The sequence below is a fragment of the Centroberyx gerrardi genome, chromosome 17 (genome assembly GCF_048128805.1).
Source record: "Centroberyx gerrardi isolate f3 chromosome 17, fCenGer3.hap1.cur.20231027, whole genome shotgun sequence".
NCBI lineage: Eukaryota > Metazoa > Chordata > Actinopteri > Beryciformes > Berycidae > Centroberyx > Centroberyx gerrardi.
Window position 1 is genome coordinate 24231673 of NC_136013.1, and position 20290 is coordinate 24251962.

Consider the following 20290-nt stretch of genomic DNA (forward strand, 5'->3'; position numbering starts at 1 on the left):
GGCTTTCTCTTTCTGGATACTACTCCCGTTTTAGACCCTACCTGTAAAAGGCTCATCTACGACTGGCAACTGTGTTCAGTTAGTGTCACTTGGCTTCGGGAAACCAAAGGACACCTGTCGCCGTTCAGGTAGGTATAGCCTGCCAACTGCCTCATTAATGCTTTCGACGAATTGCACTTGCTAGACACAATGTACAAATGAAAGCTCCGCAAAAAGCTCAGCCTATGCAATTTATAGTTAGTTTGGCTGCTGGTCTTTTTGATTAACTGAACATTCGACCGTTGTAATGTCTTTGTCTATTAAAACAACTAGGCTGTGGGCTCTATTTGCTCTTAACATCTGTACAGTATGTCATGCTGTAGTGTAATTACGCTCACTGAAAGGTTTCCTCGTCTTGTAGGTTTCAGCAATGAGAGGACAATGGGGCTCACATTTCATAGCGGTTTTCATCTCTTTCTTCGCACTGTGGCAGACACGGTAAGTTTGGATCCGTGATGTAGGCTATGTTTTAGGAAACCTGGGCTATAACAGAAAAATGACCGCTTGGACGGCAGATTCTCTACGCGCATCACTGTTGCACGCGGGTCTCCGGTTCTCCTATCTATTGAACGAGTTTATTGGTAAAACAATGGGCTACAACCGATGCACACACCTATTTTATCATTGGCAATTGTCATGAACTGTGTTATTATGAAGATTAATAACAATAGATCCTTGTTGGACATGCTTTGTGCGCGCGAAGACATTGGTTTGTAGCGCCGATACGTTCCGCTCTCTTGTATGGAGAGCGCGCAACGCCAGACTCTGTTCAAAAACCTGACAATTTAGTGATTCTTTGCTTCTCGGAAAAACTCACCTCGTAGAACAGGACTTAAGACCTTTCAAGAATTGTTATGGCCTTGTGGTAAATTCGGCATATCCATAATTCACCAAAAATAATTTTATCTCAATAAAATCTCAACTTTTAGAATTAGTTCACACTGGTCGTTACCGCCCATTGGTGGAAGAAGAGTGTGGGAGTAACAAGCGAACCAATTCTAAAAGTTGAAATCTTATTAAAATTAGGGCTGCTTGGTGGGTCATATGCATGCCGAATTAAAGAGTGGATCCTAACTATTCGTAAAAGGTCTTAACTCATGTAGGTATGTAAGCCTACCTTTGCCGATAGGTAAAGCAACATCAAATTGTAAGATTTGTGAACGGAGTTTGACGTTTTTTGTGTGCAAATCTCTGTTAAGTCCAACTAAACAGTATAATGGTGTCCGAATGTAAACCTGCCAACTTGTAAAATATTTAGGCTATATTTGCATTTATTCCAATGATAAAAAACTAATTAATTAGAGCCAGCTGTGGCTTAGTTAGCCTGTCAAAGTTTATGGGTTTAGGAGAATTGCAAAATAAACCTGAACTAAGAGTGTAAAAAGTAGCGTAATAATAATCATTATCTGTCATCTTCACCATCCCGATGAGGTTGCGTCTTGCAATACGCTATCAATTTTAATTTCAATTACATAAAGGAAATTATTTGCATGAAATTTGAAATATGAACCACATTTTAAGTACCAAAATAATGTATATTTAATGGCCATTCAAAATGAAATAATGTTATTGGAAAAATGTAATAGCTACCGTAGGTGTAGATCAGATTTGACAAGATGTATGTATGCAGTAATAAGTTATTAAAACATCACAGCTGTGGGTAGGAGTGAGAGGAAAACTCACTAAACACTAAAAGTACTTCACATACAATGCTCAGGGGAAAAGTATATTTTCTTTGTAACTGACATGTACGGTCCTCATCTCTCTTTTTCTGTTTATTACAATCACACATTTGTCCCACATTTAGGTCAAAAGCAGAATCCAATCCAACAAACGCCTTCAAAAACATCACAACCTTCACCAGGATCCTGGACAGTCTTCTGGATGGCTATGACAACAGACTGAGACCCGGCCTGGGAGGTGAGACGCTCTGTTTTGTCAATTAGCGTCTTTTAGGGTTTGACCAATACGGGTTTGTGAAGGCTAATACCAGTATCTTTGTATTGGGGCTGCTGATAATGCCGACATTCAATATATTTAAATTTGACCATTTTCATGCCAAAAAATGTGATTGTTCCAGTGTTTTCCCCAGAGTTTTATTCTTGTCAGGGTGGAAAAGCCTCTGCAGCATTTAGACCATCATGTGACACTAAAACTCTCCACTGAAACCCAGACTGATGAAATTCTAATAATTCTAATAAAACGTGCAAAGAAAATCAAATGTCTTGCAGGTTTTCCACACTGTTTTGTTTTTCTGCAGCTGTGGTCAGGGTGGAACCTCCATCATATCAGACCAGCCAATATGTGATATTTAATAAAAGACCAATATCGGCCTCAGATATCGCTCTAACCCTAGTATCTTTGTTATAAATATACATATAGTGATTTTTGTGGTAGTCACGTATGATTATTGCCAGGGTTTTGTCACCATTAAAGGGAGAATTATATTCCATTTGAAGGCAACACAATCTGGATTGTATAAAATAGACTGTATATAAGCCATCCATCTAAAATGCATGCAGACGCATTGAAAATCAAATCTGAACCAAAACCCCTTTTTCCAGAGGCAACTTGTATCTTGATTTGCAACATCAGTGCAGGTATAAATGAACATCATATCTACCATTACCATATTCTGTTATGTAAATCCTCATCAAGCCATCGCTACTACCAAACAAGAACAGCAGTGCAATCACATTAATGATAATATGCAGTAATGACACATCATAATACAGTACACAGATTTGAGAAGGGATTTTACATTCGCCGCTGCATAGTTGTAATGGTGTTTTCCTGCTGTGTGTAAAAAGAATACAGCTACATTCAATTTTAATGTTCCTTCACCAGACAATTGTCACTTCAATAAAGTTCACAACATCCAGGTATTTGAACAGTTCACTGCCAAAACTAAAAAAAATAAAATCATTCCTTTCAGTTCATCAGTCAATATCTCTCAAATACAGAGGATCCAAGCTGTAAAAATGAATTAAATTCGACTAAAGCCAAAAAAAGAGCCAGTTATTTTGAATTTCATTTTGTGAGAGTAGGTGTTTTTCCCAAATGGTGAAAATCTAATTTTGGAGGGAAACTCTTAATTTGTTAGCATTTAATGGGCATATACCAGCCTTATATGTATAGAATTATGTCAGCTCTCTGATGTGGAGTTAGGTCTACTGTCTTTTTATTAATGCTGCTTTACACTGTTAATTTCTTTGCACTATACATGAGATTCTGTGAATTAGTCCCTCTTAACATATCCATAACTACAGTATCTAAGCAATATGTACCCACCAAATCCAATTTCTTGTGCATGCAATACATTTATAAAGGTAGATAACGGCGACAGGGATCCTGATTTGGTGGAGCTCAGAGGGCTTGGCCAGTCTGCTTGAGTTGGGCTTGACATCAAAGCTGGGTGCTTTGTCAATACACCACTGTAAAAAACAGGGCAGATAGGGAGCTGTTGGCTGCAGAATACAGGTCAGAGGAGAAACTCCCATTTCATGCAGGGTGCCTGGCAGCAAATATTCCCAACCAGCTACCAAAGAGGTATTGTTCTGCCTACACTGCTAGCCAGTCCATTGAAGTATAGTACCACTGTCACAGCAGGATTTGACTCGTACATTTGTTTGGAGATGGTTGAAGTGTTCTTTTATACGTGTTCATTATGCATGATTCATTGAGCTGAAGCTTGTTTGAGATCGAGTCAGTGCTGTCAAAATGAATTTTTTTGCTTATGTGTGTATTCTGCTTTGCAACTTTGCAACAACTACTATTTGAATAACCAAAGGTGTTCTAAGGAGAATTATTCAGGAATGGTGCATGCACTAAGGTTCTCTTTGTGTTTGATTTTCCATCATTGGGAAACGTAGTTTAACCCGAACAGCTTCGCTTTTAAACCAGGATGCGTGTGGGTTTTTTTCTTTCCCGCCTCTAGACATTTCAGTCAGACTCTTCTATTTCAATAGGACTGATGAAGTGTCAACCAGAGCCACTTTAACTGGTTGTGATTGATGGTTGTCACAGATCCAACATCACAGCTAAACTACATGCTGATAAGGAGAGAGAAATGTGGCTGTTGATGGCGGCATCTCTTTCTTCTACAATATCCCTTATACAATTTCAGAGTGCTAATTTAGAAGTAGTTTCATAATTGCGCCATCACAAGCTTGACGTCCCCTTTTTTTTTCGAAGTATTCATCATTTGTCCATTTAAAAAAAAAAAAAAAATGACATCTTAAAGTCTCTTAAAGTTAGAGTGAAATCGAAGGAGGAAAAATTATTCATATGGCAGTCAACAATTTTGTATAAATTGATGGTTATACCGAATGACATATGGTCATACTGAAGACATTTTGCCAGATATTTTGCCACTCAAAAACTTACAAAGTGTGCCCCTTGTTTCTCATCTAGTCCTGTAGGTGTGGACACTTATGATTTTTTGAATGAATATTCTTGTGAAACATGAATAGAACTCAACTCAGTATGATGGAGATGCAAAAAATGTCTTGCATACAATTGTCTTACATAAAATATCACAATTGACACAACATTGTGTGTCCAAAAGTCAGTTCTCAGGGAATTGAGATTGAGATTGAGATTTATTTTCTTCATCTTGACCATACGTATTTGCTATTTGCTTAATGATGCCTATTTTCATCACCCATATTTTACTGCAAGCAACATAGTTTGATACTACGGGGCAGAAAAGCTTCTCCATTGCAGGGTCTTTACTGCGATTCAGGCTATTTTGGCCGAGCAGTGGAGTGTCATTGTTATTATATAAGAATCTCATGTTAAACACCGGTAATCATTGGCCAATAAGCCCAAATTATGTTTGTTTTTAATATTTCTTTATTTGTTGATGAGCTATATAAGTGAAAAATATCACGCCTCCGGGTCACATTCTAAATGAGCATTGGAAGAAGATTTACCTCTGCGGTCCCTCATTTATATTCCTTGACATTCAAGATCAGATTCAACGAAATTACAGTGTAAGTCACTTATTGTCATTTGTGTGTTTGTTTCCTGCTTCTCAGTAAGTATGCGGTCTGATTGAAGGAATACAGTGAGTTTTTTGGTAGATTGTCCCATTGCTCATAACCGGTGATGAGAACATAGACACCAAAATAATCCATGTGTCCCCAGTAGATCACTGGCTCTGGTGCTTCATGCTAACGCTTGAAGGGGGGGGGGGGGGGGGGGGTAGAGCTGATTATATGAGCTCTCCATTCATTGTTGCTGAGTTTGTTTTTAAGTTAGTGGCCTGTCTATTTTGACTAGCTAACACTTTTTCACTTGTAAAAGGACTTAAGTTATACTTAGCTGCACATAAGATGCCATAATTTTGATTGAAAACTGCGTAGAGTATGCTGAAGTGTTAGTATGGAGCACCGGAGCCAACGATCTAACAGGGACCTATGGATGACCAACAGGCCAAATCCCCAAAACACGGTGTAGGCTATTCCTTTAAGATTCCCTGATTGTACATGAATGATTGTGACAGATGTTGCAGGCTAAGTGGGAACTGACAGTTACACTTACTTACTAAAAACCAATTGAGGAAGACAATTTACTTTGAAGTGGCCTGTTTTCAGTTTGTAGCAGGTACACTTCCCAGTGACTGAGGTCAGATGTGTATGATTTTTGGTTTTTGTACACTACATGTATTTTGCTCCTTTATAATAGACCTTATTCAGCTCAGTTGTTTGAAGAATAAATAGCGTCTGGAGGGCCAAAGGGGCCAGGCTGCAGAGATTTCAGCGTCTGGTTCAGTGATAGTTCAAAGATCCAGCTGGCCCAGCCATTTCTCTCTGTTCTGCTCTGACCAAGGGGGCAGAAGCTCTAGTGTGCTTGTTAAGCCTGACATTTGCATTGGCAGTAGGGCAGTGTTGTGTCATTTGCTAGCAGGTTGGAGTTTTAGTTACACAAACATTTCTTGGAGGCAGAGCTGCTGTGGAGTGAGAAATAATCTCTTTGGTTGAGTTAAACCTCAATAGATGGAGCCAAAGAACACAGTTTTTTGGAGCGCAAGTTAGCTAACTAGCAAACTTGAATGGCAAAGAAGAAACTGGTTAAAATATCAATAAAAAATATAAATGGCAATGACGGCTTTTTTCATTCAGTCATCACCATGGCGTTCGTGATGTTAGAAGGTCAGCAGCTAGCTAACTAGCTTACCTAGATAGCTATAGGCTAGTATGGTTAGTTTGAACTTGGAAGGTCAGCTAGGCTAACTAGCTAACCTAGATAATTTAGTATGGCTAGATTGGATTTTTTCAAATATTAACAAGAGCACTAGGCTTCATAATATTAGCTTCCTCCTCTCTTAGCCCTTACCTTTTTCATTGGGCTTCAGTCTAACTTTACTTAGAAACCTGTGGTTCTTTGGCTTCGCCCACTGAGGTTTACTTAAACCAATGAGATTATTTCTGCCTCCAAGAAATGTTTGTATTTACTAAAACTCCAATCTACTCCTTTGGCGCCTTTATGGATTTCATGTAGTTTTAATAATGATACTTTTAAAACCTGGTATGCTAAGGGTATTAGGGAAGTTCTCCATCTCTTTTACAATGACATATTTTCATTTTTGTAAGAGTTATGAGACAAATATTCACTGCCTAATACTCATCTTTTCTGGGGTTTTTTGTAAGACAGATGCTACAATCAATACAAGGCTCTTTAGTGGAACCAAAACTCGAAGATAGACACTCTTATTGCCCTGGAAATAATCCCAAAAACTATTTCCAAGATATATAAAGAACTACTTGCTCATATGCTTTTCAAAACAGATGTGAAAAAAAAATGGGAGCAGGATCTAGACACAGAAATAAACAATAAAGAGTGAGCCCAAATTTGTTAAAAAGTCCACATCTGTTAGTATAATCTCAGGCATACAATTGCCTGTTTTTTTAAACTGGTGTATTGAGTTTGTTTCACTCCGGATAGGTTACATAAGATGCATGCTGAAACTTTCTTTGCTGGAGATGCAAAAAACAAAAAGGCACTTTCCTTCATATGTTTTGGACCTGTCCCTAGCCATTACTAATAAATACTAATAATTACTTCATGAAGGATTGAGTTAAAGTAATCAACTTGTCACAAAACTTGCAATCTTAAAATAAACTCCTGACTCTAGCAACATTTTGTGATTCATGATAGTCCTGATAGTCCACTAGAGGGCAGGTGTGGTACAAAGACTCTGCATTAAAATAATAGTAATGATTAGTAATAAATAGTAATGACTGCTGCCATATGATTGATGAGAATCATGTGGCGGGCAGTGGCGGTGGCAGTCTGCTGCTAAATGAATGTAGTGTACCTGTGTCACATGAGACAGGATGCAGCTGAAAGATGTGCAAGTTTCTACACACTACCGATAATTGGCCTCTTCATATAAAGTTGTGTAGACTTAAAATTCAGTCATAAGCATATCAATTTTAAAGGATAAATATTAAAGGAAAAATCCAACCTCTTATACTCCTGCACTGTTGGATAACATCAATCTGTAATGTAATGAAGTTGAGTTTTTTGGTGCACCCACTCCCTCAACCTGCCTCGTCTACTTCTACTTCAGTTAGTGATTTTCTATGTTTCCCAGAATGCCTTTCAACAACCCCTAGAGAAGGGGTGTGAACTTGTTGCATGCAGCTGTTTGTTGTACATGTCAGGAGAAGACAAGCGATAGTGGTGAAGAGGAGACGAGATTGAAGTTGCGCCCCTTACTCAAAACACAACATGTCTTGTGGCTGCATTGCATTCTGGTCTATTGAAGCTACTGTGGGTGGAGAAATTGGTCTCTCTCCTCTTCTACGATGGATTTCTCCCTGTATGATTGTTGAACGTCTCTTGGTGCAAAATGGCGGCTCTAGAAAGAAGCCCTCGCTGTTTGATTCTGAGGGACTGACACCAAAACCTGACGTTTACCGTTGATATTTTAGATCGCTGAAACATTTTCTGCTATCAAACTCCATTGTCCACAGTCCTGCAATACCTCTGCTTACCAGCAGGAAATTTGAGAAATAATTACTTGTCATGATTTTCTGCATACGCTACCGGGTGCCCTTTCTAGAAATGAGGCCTCTGGTCTTTGGTGGTCAGTGGTTCTAGATGGGTATAACACATAGCTCTTTGCACTTGGCTAAGGCTTCTAGAGTATCTCATCAATTTCCTGGTGAGTTCAATTTAGCTGCATTGATACCAGAGGTTGTGAGTCAGCCCCACTTTGTAAGCTAGTAAATCTTAGATCCTTCAGTCAGATCTTGTGAGCAGGTTTTGAAGATGCAGTAGCGTCTATGGAACACTGTCTATCAAGCTGACATTTATATTGCATTACAGTAATATTTATGACACATCAAGTGCAAGTGCTAGGCTATATGATGGTTGTCTGCAAACATGGCCAGCTAAGTGATGGATTTATTATACCTTTTGAGTTATTAGTTTGGATAATTTGGAGTTATTTATTTGGATTATGGTTTATTATGTATTGTATCTATTATCATGTCCATATCGGCAATATATATTCTCATCCTTCATGCTTGTGTAATGCATTGTAGATGCAGGCCTTGTTAGAAAGTAAGATTCTATAGAATGTTGCTTTTAGCTAAAAGGACTGAACGATAACAAATTCTAGATTCACCCTGCCCACCACTTCAATTATCTCTTACATTTAAAAAGATTTAGAAGTAGATAAGTGTGACTAAGCCCTTTTTATATCTCCTTTCACTTATCCCTTCAGCACCCATGGCAGGATTGAAAATGTTAAATGGGATGCTTTAAATGAGAACTTAGTGTTGTGTTAGCTTCTCGCAGCCTCCTAGAATAGCCAAAGGCATTTTTTGAAAAAGGATTTTTTGGGGGGAGTTTGGGATTTGTTAGGGCTTTACAGTGGTGTTCTTTTGTCAAGGCAACTATCGATGTTTATCAAGAACTGTGGGAAACCCTGAGAGACTTAATTGCACTGGGCAACATTTTAAATAACCAAATATCAAGGTCATTTAAACCTGCAGTAAGCAATATCAAACCTTAAAACAAATCCTGAACCTAATGTATGCTATGTGGAGATTTCATTGAGACATAATGATATATTATATTGTGTCAGACACTGATGAAGGCCAGAGGGCCAAAAACGTTGTCCATTATGAAATAAAATACGTGCTTAACAAAGTAATTATCCATTGTGTGCGACCCCATCCTTTCAACTTACAGTATATGATCTAAAAACTGGATACTGCACCGAACAGCCTGAAAGCAGTGCCCGTACTACGATTACATGTGTTACATTATAGGCAGCACGTCCTAGTCATAGACTCTTAACAGTTGTTACAGATGGAATTAATCTGTGTGTGTGTGTGTGTGTGTGTGTGCGCATGTAGAAAGTTTGAGATGGATAAAAATTAGGGAAATGCAGCCCTGTGAACAAAGCGTTGCCATGACAGCTGATTCCTCCTTGTTTAGAATGATATAAAATGAGCTTTCAGTCTTCCCACAGTTTAAAGGTCACATCTTTCATCCCAAGCGCATGTTCTAGAACAATTCATTTTTAGCTCCTCTGTGACTTGTCTTCTTTTTGTGTTATTCTTTTTGTATGATTTGTTCTACTGTTTGTTTTCACAGACCGGGTAACGGAGGTCAAGACTGACATCTATGTCACCAGCTTTGGTCCAGTATCTGACACAGATATGGTATGTCTCATTCTTATGCTCCATACAATAGTGCATCATCGTCTCAGGTACCAAGATTTCCACAATGGAACACCAAAGGTTTTACTCTTCATGGACAAATTTCCCTCATACGATGAAATCAAACTTTAGGGTTTTAGCTATGGATGTGCACAAGGAACAACCTCTCTTTAATATGCGGGAGCAACCAACTTCAAAGCAACAACTGAACGATAAGAAATTCCAAACATGTTTCTGAGAGAATAAATAAATGAGGTGGTTAGAGTTTGTTTAGCTAGACAATCGAATCCCTCCGCTACTCCGGAGGAAATGCAGGGGATGTTTTCAACCGAGCAGGCAGTGAGGAAAGATTCATATCAATAGCAAATTGACCAAGTCATTGTGGTTGCGCTGTCAGTCAGTCGATTCTGATGATGAGGGTTTTTATGGTTTTGACACCTCATGAATGTTTACAATCACTGGCAAGTTACCGAAACGCTAAAAATCCCATAACTGTGTATACAAATCATAGAGTTCATTAACTGAGGCCAGGGAAACAAAGACTGCTCAGAGAGATCCTTAGAGCGAATTCATACCAAGCGTGTTTGCAGCGGTTTCTTTGAACTCGGGAACGTTTACCCCTTTTAGTTCATTTCGTTTGACCAGGTGAGAACAATGCCATTTGAACTCGGGTGCCGCCAAATAACTGCACCAAGACGCTTGAAAATGACAGTCTCACCATGCGTCCAGACTGCGGGCGACAAGATCAACAAGTCACCAGAAGTCCATTCATTTCCATAGAGGTGAAGGAAACCAGGGAAACTCGGCCCGATGTGTGGCCGCTCGACAAGCTTGTTGCCACGGCTGAACTTTTCACAGGCATCAGCTGTCAACAGCCAAATCTAATTTCCAGATTTGTGAATGCAGTTAGTTCGAGTGAACTTACTTATCAGAACTTCCTTATGAGTGAGAATGTAATCTGAACCAACTACAGCAAACAACCTCAAAACACAAAGTTTTATGGGTATAAGGAGACGGATGTTTGAAAGTGAGTGGTCTTTGTTTGTGAAGGTAGATTGATTTAGCAAACACACGATCATTGACAGTGGTTCTGTGGCTCACTGTAGTCTATACTTTGATAAGTTACAGAAGCCACTTGTCTCAGTGCCTAGGCTTGAAAGAGAGTGGGCAGGGAGAAAGGCAACTAGCCGAACATAGGGTGGTCCAGTGATGACGTTTTTTTGTAGGCCAACCCGGAAGTTAGCTCCGCCATGGTTCGTTGGCCGCAGCCCCAGTATAACTCTAATGGGTTTTTCAATGTGGTTTTGGACTGATGCTGAAAATAAGCTCTGTGTTTAATGCAGGCTCGTGATATTCATACAATTTGTTATATGAGACAATTTTGACAAATCAACACTGCTGTCATGATTTTGAAAGCATAATTGTAACCCATATTAGTAAAAACCTGTGAAAGGCTAGGCTAGGCGAACCTGTGAAAAAAATTACCTACAGTCGAGATCGCATTCCTCCAATGTCACAAACACTCAAAACTTCAACTTCAGGCAAGCTAGCATGCTAGCAAATTCAAAAACCTACAATTTTAAAAAACTACTATCTATACTACTATATACTATAAAAATCTATAAATTGGTAAATCTACAATCTAAATTGAAAGGAGTACGAGTACTACAGTTCAGAGGTTTTATGGTGGACTATTCTGCGTAATGACGTGTTATTGTGCGACAAACCCATTGTAGTTCAATTTCTAAGACAGCCATTTGTTAGCAACTTACTTTAGGGCGCATAGAACCTTCAAAAGTCACAATTGGGGTGTTTAATGGTTTATTTTATCTCATGGAGCAAAACACTTTAAGCTTGTCTTAGTCATAGACCTTATCTTAAGGCTTTTAACCAAAATCCCATTCAAATCGTAATCACTTTTCAGCTGAGGGAACCCATGGCTCAAAAATGCTAACTCACTTCCGAGTTTTAGGACTCCAAACTGGACCGCTCTATTGGAAGAACTGCTGGTGAACTTGATCAGTGAGCTTTGATGGAAACTCGGAGTGGGAGGAACCACATACCATTGCAGATTCGGTATGTTTTGAGCTCGGGAATGAGCTGTTCAAAATTATTTGTTCCTTCTTTTTTGCCCAGCACTAAACTCTGTTTCTTCTCTGAGCAAGTAGTAGCGTTGGATCTTTCATCAGACAACCAGACAACCTGTGCAGACAACCAGTATTATTGTTCATGTAGTTATATTGTTCATCACAGCTAAGCTAACAAGTAAAAATATCACTCTTAACAGATAATGTATAACTCTATATGGAGTTAAATAGCAGCAGAGTTGTTTTCATTTAACACTACAAAGAGTAAATGATCATTATGCATTGTTAAATTTAAACACTGAATTGAGTAAAATTAACTTTGAGACTTTTCCATCCTGACAAGAATAACATTCTGGGGGATAACACTGAATATGTTTTTTTTTTTACTTGAAAATGGTCAAATATAAATATCCGTATTGGTATCAGCCTTCAAAACTCAGTTGAATCAGTCAGTCAGGAATCAGTTGATCCCTAGTCACTGTGGGTCAGCTTTAAGGGAAACCCCTAATCTCAAATCCTCCATACTCTTTGGCACACACACACACACACACACACAAATTAATGCACTTGTGCACACACACACACACACACACACACACAGACACCTCTCCCGCTTTGTTTCCATCTTCCTATTAGACCCTCTCCTCTCGTCTCCTCACATCTCCTTCTGTCCACTCCTTCCTACCTTAAAAGCTTTTCACAGTTGTTCCATCACACTCTTAGCCACCCCGCCACCTAGGGCTCCTCTCAAATATTTAAGCACTATAGAAACACAGGGGCGCAGGGGCGATAGAGCGCGGGGATAGAAGCGCCCTTGATCGAGACAGCGCCTTCAAAAGAAAGAAAAAAGAGAGAGATGGTCCCATGTATAATTCATGCCATGTCTCCATCAAACTTGCAGCAGATAATTTCACTCCACGACTGTGTCTATCTCGTTCTCTGCTTTTGATAGCCTGGCTCTGATACTACTGCTCCCACCCCCCACACGCGCACACACACGCACACACACACACACACACACACACACACACACACACACCTTTCCCTTTTCCTTTGCTGATAGATTGGGCAACCCCCCCACTGCTCCCTCTGCCTTGTTGTTTATGGAGGTTTCTCACCGGTGGAGTGTAATATGTCCTGTCTATATGGTTCTCAAACAAATATTGTGGAAAGCAGGCATGCACAAAGTGAAATGCTCAGAAAACCTGATACATCAAATTATTTATCACACGACTCAATTCTGATTGGCCAATGAAGACATTCTGTTTCACATCCAATCATATGACTCCACAGTCAAGACATCTGGTTGTTTTTAACTGGTGACACTTTGCGGCAAAAAGACGTGAGGGGAGAACGGGGTAAAATGAGACACTTGTTTCATGTATATTCATGTGTATTTACTTAAAACTATCGTGATGTATACTACATTTTCTGTAGTTAATAAAGTTTGAGAAGTACAGCACATGAAAAAAATGATCTTGTGGTACAACTTACCCTAGGGTAGGGATAAGTTGAGCACTGTGGGGGTAAAATGTTACACAACTTAAAGCAGTCCTTTCACTAGGGCCTTTCCAGCCACTACGGGGCCAATTATCTGTCTCTCCATTCTCTCGTCTGAGAAACAGAACTGATGTTTACTTCAAATAACATGGTGATTTCTCTTATTTAGGAAAGGATAACAATGCACAACTTGGCACAACACAGTGTGTGTGTGTGTGTGTGTGTGTGTGTGTGTGTTTGTCATAACCTTTTCATGGTACTTACAGTATATATAGATATATACAGTATATATCTCTTTAGTGTCACTCCTCTGTTCGACTACCTTGTCTGCTCTTTTGATCCTTCAAGGAGGCTGAACCCCTGCTGTTTTGTGTTTGTAGTCTCATGGCATAATATCTACTCTGTAATATTAGAAAATCCTGTAACCACATGATTCATTTTGTGTATGGTTGCCTAGAAAGAAGGGGTGATTCATCTCAACTACAGGCTCAACTTACCCCGTTCTCCCCTACTCCTTGGTTAGAGCAGACAGTCACGCTGGACTAGTTTTTGTCAGACACTTGTGAGTTAATTTAGCTTGTAACAAAATTTAAAATCAGTATTTAATGTCAAATGATAAATATCTTTGGTAAGTAGCCGTGAAATAAGTCAGATAATATACAGCGAGCCTCTGCTTCGCATCGAGATCTTGACTGACCCTGTCGGGGCTTATTCTGCGATAATGACTGACTCACTCTACATTTTCCCTTACTTATATCAACCATACTAAAACATTATTTTTCTGCACATAAACAAACTGTTGCTTGTAACACCAGAATCACAGAAACCTGGAAAGGATGGACACACACACACATACAGTCATGTACTATCCTGTATTACTCTATGTGATGCCTCGTATTACGGTTTGCATGTATACCCTGGAGTAATGAGAGAGAGTGAGAGAGAGTGAGGGAGAGATGTACGAGCGAGATGTTTCCACTTGGCTAGAGGGACTGAGGGACTAAGTGGTGTTGATGTAAACCATGGCTGACACTAGCCTTGGGGAGCAGCTGTCCCGGAGACTGACAGACAGATCCAAGCCCAGCCAGGTGTCAAGCGTTTGCCAAGCCCCGATTCCACGACAAACTCTATCTCAGGCCGGGGACGCACCAGGGGCCTGTCGCAAGAAGCCAGCTCAACATAGTCAAGGGTGTCTTTGCGATAACTGGCTTCCCAAAAGCAAACAATGGCGATCCCAGCTAACCGGTCTCACGAAGGTGGTTATCAACTGGCTCTGTCAACCCAGGATTTTCCAATCCAGCTATGAGCGTGTTCACATAAAAGCGGTAGGGTTTTTAACAAATAGTCAATCACATACAACGTGGATGTGAGATGATCCTGATACAGCACTGACATCACAACATTAATGTAATGTGCATTAAAAAAAACAAAGAAAAGATAGGCACAACAACTGTTCCAGTGCACAAAGCAAGGCCCATACAGAAATGGTTTATCGAGATCGGTGTGGAAGAACTTGACTGGCCTGCACAGAGCCCTGACCTCAACCCCAACTAACACCTTTGGGATGAACTGGAACGCTGACTGTGAGCCAGGCCTAATTGCCCAACATCAGTGCTCGACCTCACTAATGCTCTTGTGGCTGAATGGAAGCATCTCATGTTATTTTGCAGCATAAAAATGCATTTGAAAGACCCCTGGAACACAAGGTAATATTGGTACTGCTTTCTGTTCTCTCTCTCTCTTTCTCTCCCTCTCTCCCTCTCCCCTGCCCAGGAGTACACTGTAGATGTTTTCTTCCGTCAGAGCTGGAAGGACGAGAGGCTGAAGTTCCATGGACCAATGAACATTCTGCCTCTCAACAACCTGATGGCCAGTAAGATCTGGACGCCCGACACCTTCTTCCACAACGGCAAGAAGTCTGTGGCCCACAACATGACCATGCCCAACAAGCTGCTGAGGATCATGGAGGATGGAACTTTGCTCTACACCATGAGGTACCTGTTTGATCATAATTTAAAGTAATAATCTCTAACATTTTCATTTGACTAAACGTCCATTTGGCTACACGCTGTTGCCAAGAGCATGAATTGACACGCCATTTTCTCCTGTTGGTCACGTGAAAAGGTTAGCTAACGGTTAAGTTGGTAACTAAAACAGTTTGGTTAAGGTTGTGGTAAGGTTTTGGTCATGGTTAAATAAGAGAGAGATCTGTTGTTTTCTAGCCTGATTGTTATATATTTAGACATTACTTGTACACAGCCAATTCTTCAATGGACCTCCATGATGGAGCCAGACCAGTGGCCTCATTTATAAAACATTGCGTCTGCACAAAAAGTGCTCTTTATAAAAACAAACTTACCGCGAGAATGTGTGTGCCACTACGGAAACTTCGACCCATGTGTGCGCACATTTTGCAGACAGTGGAAAATGCCGACTTCAATGGAAAACTAGTGAAATAAAGTAAAAATGACCTTTACACTCAGTTCATTTCCAGGCCTACTCCACATCAAATTAGAAAGCCCTCTAATAATAATATCCTGTTGCCTATCGTTTATCCAAAATTCATTATAGGCTCATATGCTGTGAATTACTCTCAATTAAGTGCACCACAGTCTTGTAGCAGAACCCCAATTTGTCCCAAATAATTGCGACAAATTCAAGGTGTTAAGCAATTGGACTGGATGTCAAAAGGTTAGAAATAACGACGCACAATGGTTTCGTGGCGCATTGGAGGCGCCGGTGCTGGGTACACAGCCGTCCTCTTCACCACCAGTTGCACCCACTGTCTGATACCCCGAGTCAGAAAATTAAAATAAAAAACTGCTCTTAAGTTTTTTAATTCAATTCAGTGTGAATGCATGGTCCACTCTTTCCAAAAACAAAGGCACATTTAGGATACCTGGGTCAGTCGCAGCAGTCTCATCTTCCTATAATGTCATGTCGGTGTCGCACTGTTTTTCTAACACAATGCCACTAAATAGGGTTTCCCCTGTCTCGAGGCGAGACATCAGTCAACAGGAGGGAGCTCCGGTGTCTCCTTGCCCTGCTAGTGGCACTGACAGTGACACTCTGTCGCTGCACAGCAATGCGCTTCTTGGAAATGTTTTTTTGGTTGGTGATAAATGAACTGAGGCCTCCGGGGAAATTTATTTTTTCCGTCTTGCTCTGAATTGCTCATCTGAGCTGAGAGAGAAAGAAAGAAAGAAAGAAAGAAAGAAAGAAAGAAAATGTACCTTGTGCTTTGTATGCATGCAGCTTGTGTGGTTGTTACTCAAACAAATTACTCTGTGTGTGTGTGTGTGTGTGTGTGTGTGTGCGTGTGTATGTGTGTGTGTTTAATGCCAGGCTAACGGTTCAAGCGGAGTGTCCCATGCACCTTGAAGACTTTCCCATGGACTCGCACTCATGTCCTCTCAAGTTTGGCAGCTGTAAGTGTGAGCAAGTTCAAAACACACACACACACACACAGTATTTTCCACATTTCAAAGAAACTATCCAGCTGGAGGCAGTATTTGATACTGGAATTGCCCTCTACAAAAAGCCAGCTGTGAACTTCTACATTCTGTCACATTTCTTTCTGATGATTCTCGCTGTTTTGAACTAGAATCTCTTTTTCTATCCAGAGTGGATTTCCCCTTTTCTCTCCGTGTACCAGCCACAAAGACCTTGTGTTGATTGCTAGTGTCTAGATAATATACCCACAACAATGAGATTGCATTGTGGGTGTGATGCTCTGCTGCCCTTAAGCGTAATTATGGTTCTCTTTATGTCAGGGAATGGAGGATGGGTGGGCATCTGATCTATTATACAGGCTACTTTACATTGTGAAACTAGGAGTTTTTGTAGGAGAATGGGCCAAGAATATTGTATAGGGATTTGTGTTGTGGATTGGTCTGGTGATTCTCAGTGTCTCTCTGCCTTCCTTGAGTCAGATGCCTACACCAAGACAGAGGTCACCTACATCTGGACTCGTAACGCCTCCCAGTCAGTGGATGTAGCAGCCGATGGATCCAGACTCAATCAGTACGACTTGGTGGGCCAAACCGTGGGGAAGGAGACCATTAAGTCCAGCACCGGTGAGCATCATGGCCTATGTTCAGCAGCTCAAATCCCATTTTTTCACAAATCTAATATGAGTTGGACAAACACAGAGGAGAACTAGCAACAGAATTCTGGTGCCTGGACAAAGGAAAATTGTTTGTTACAGAAAATGTGCCTTTGGTCAGCATACACACAACTGTGTCGTTACTATGATAACCAATGTCCTAATGACAGCAAATGATTCAACTGTCTCAAATCTGATCTGGTCCCTCATATTTAACATATATTGGATTTGCCTGTTGTCTGAACATATAGCCCTAACCCCATTTGCTACCATCTACATTTACCTCACAAATTTGATTGTTTTTGTTGGTCTACGCACTTCAAAAGAGGGAGTTTTGAGCCACATTTCAGCATCTGTGTCAGTTTCAGAGTGGCTTCTCCTGTTGTTCAATAAGAGTGCAAACTTGATTTTCAGCACCACTGTGCTTACTTTATCTCTGTGTTGTGGTATTAAGTCAAAGTCCACTCAGTTCATACCGCTTTGAAGTTTTATTCTCAGCCTCAAGGAGATCACAGTAGGAAAGGGAAGATGGGTGGGGCAGCAACTCCCTAAGTTTATACCATCACGGGGCATCACAGGGACAAAAACATAGTCAAGCAAGTGAATTTTACACAAAGTAACTCCATTATTCTTCCCACAAAGATAGCATGTGTTTAAAGCAGCACACTCTTAAGTGATCAAAGCAAATTTTGACAGGCTTCTGCAACACAGTATATGCATCTTGAGACGCTGTCTGTCTTAAAATACAATGCCAGATGTATATTTAGATTGTCCTATCGCACTAGGCACTGCTATGATGGTAAATAAATCATAATGGGTTTATTCTCCATACTGGACTATAAAGAAATGTCAAAAGAGATCTGAAGATGTCTTTTGATATGTTGAATACATTATATATGAATACAGTATTGTGCACATCTGTCATTTATGGATCTTTTTATAAACCTGGTTGTACTTTGCACAACTGTGACTATGCAACTGCTGCTACACTGGAATAAGTCTTGGGCTTTCAGTGTATACTTGCTTGTGTTCGTTTAGTCTACTGTCATACAGTATGTCTTGTCTGTACTACATGTGGAGTCACATTTTGTCCTGGATCCTGTATTGTGTAACTGTCTTAAGTGTCAGCATCAGTTAATCAGTGCAAATTCATTGTGCACCAATTGTACTTGGTGAATTAAAGCAGTTCTGATTCTGATTACAGTATATCTGTCTGACCATTCTCAGTTATTACGTCAAGGTGGCACAAATGAAAGTCCCATTAATGAAGAGCACTGAGTGAGCAGTCGTACATTTTCTCCCTTCGTCCACAGGTGAATACACAGTCATGACAGCCCACTTCCATCTGAAGAGGAAGATTGGCTACTTTGTGATCCAGACTTACCTACCGTGTATCATGACTGTCATCCTCTCCCAAGTCTCCTTCTGGCTTAACCGAGAGTCCGTGCCAGCCAGAACGGTCTTTGGTGAGCCTTTTCATTTTAACATATCAAACGCTACTTAAATTTATTTAAACTTAACACTTACAAATGTAGAGTTTCATTCCAAAATGACCATTTGAAAAATACGGTTGGCTACTCTTATGATAGCTGGCAGAACAGTAAAATCCATTATGGAGTATAATTGAAGTTATTAGCTATTGTGTATTTCTTTACAAAATGGTGACATTTGAGAAAGGCAATAATGCAGATATTTGTGAAACATACCCTTTCCTGATTGGAGAGGTTTCATTTAAAAATGTTAAGCTTTTAGAAAGCCTTGTGTTCAACCACGTACTTTGAATATTCCCAGTTAAGTGACAAGTAACAGAAAATGATATTAAAATTACACAAAATTTCACTTTGGCTCAACCTCTGACAGCTATTCCGGAGATCTACAGTCACCAATATGTAGGTTTCTAGGCGTCCAGTTATGGATAATTGCAAACAGGCAAATAAATTATTAAAAAGTAGGACAATGAACAAAGAAGAAATATATATGTTAGTGCTACGCTCCAGATTGCTGCTGTTTGAATTTGTGTTAGCAATGTTATTTTTAGAAAACATTTTCAAGATGAAAGCAAGTGAACAGTGGTGACTATAGATCCTCAGGACAGCAGGTATTGTTGGTTGATTACATCTCGTCTCTTCAGAGATGTTCTCTGTTAATTAGGTCTGCTTGTGTGTGTGTGTGTGTATCTTCACAACCATACTAGTTTGAGCTAACAAACAAGAATACCCAGAATGACCTTACCCTAATTGGTCTGATGGGGTGCAATAATGACATGGCCTATCACACAATTGGCCATAACTCCACAACAATTTGTCCAAGCTTTGGTACATACTGTATATTGAGTAAGATACTATATCTGCAAGGACATTTTAAAATTGGTCAATATGGGACAAAGTAAATACCGAAATTTGTATCTCTTTCTCTGGTCAATCAAATGTCATGACATTTAGTACATACAATTTGGGGCCATTTGTCAAACTGATTATTTGTCAGTAAGGTTTGGCTTTGATTTATGCATGTGGCTGAGGGCATCACCTAAACCCATAGCAGTTTGTTTCATAATTAAGCCTGGCTTGCTGATGAATGGGGTATCTGACCATGGAGCATAGGCCTATCCCTCAGAAGCTTTAATACCATTGTGTCTTTGATTGATTGGTTGGCAATTGTGGCATTTGCATCAGGGGATGGCCACATTCAAACCATAACCCTCATGATACCCTCAACCCACCTTCAGAACTAATTCTGGGAGAGGATAATAATCACTTTATTTATCCTCAAAGAGAAATTCTCTCCTCGTAGGGAAGTTCTTTTCTCTTGCCCCCCTCCACATGGAGGTCAGAGGTCGGGGTCAGATAGGGAGCTGGTAGGGTGGTAGCTGGTCTGTGACT

General features: G+C 40.1%; 1 protein-coding gene across 1 annotated transcript in view; it reads left to right on the top strand.

The window, feature by feature from the left end:
- Window positions 1–409: 409 nt before the first annotated feature.
- The window catches only part of gabra2a (gamma-aminobutyric acid type A receptor subunit alpha2a), a 35437-nt gene continuing 15556 nt past the window's right edge, over window positions 410–20290 (top strand). The window contains exons 1-7 of the mRNA XM_071927377.2: window positions 410–477; window positions 1847–1959; window positions 9655–9722; window positions 15080–15300; window positions 16652–16734; window positions 17239–17382; window positions 18725–18877. Of these exons, the coding sequence (XP_071783478.1) occupies window positions 410–477; window positions 1847–1959; window positions 9655–9722; window positions 15080–15300; window positions 16652–16734; window positions 17239–17382; window positions 18725–18877 (850 nt within the window). The remainder of the gene's footprint in view (window positions 478–1846; window positions 1960–9654; window positions 9723–15079; window positions 15301–16651; window positions 16735–17238; window positions 17383–18724; window positions 18878–20290) is intronic.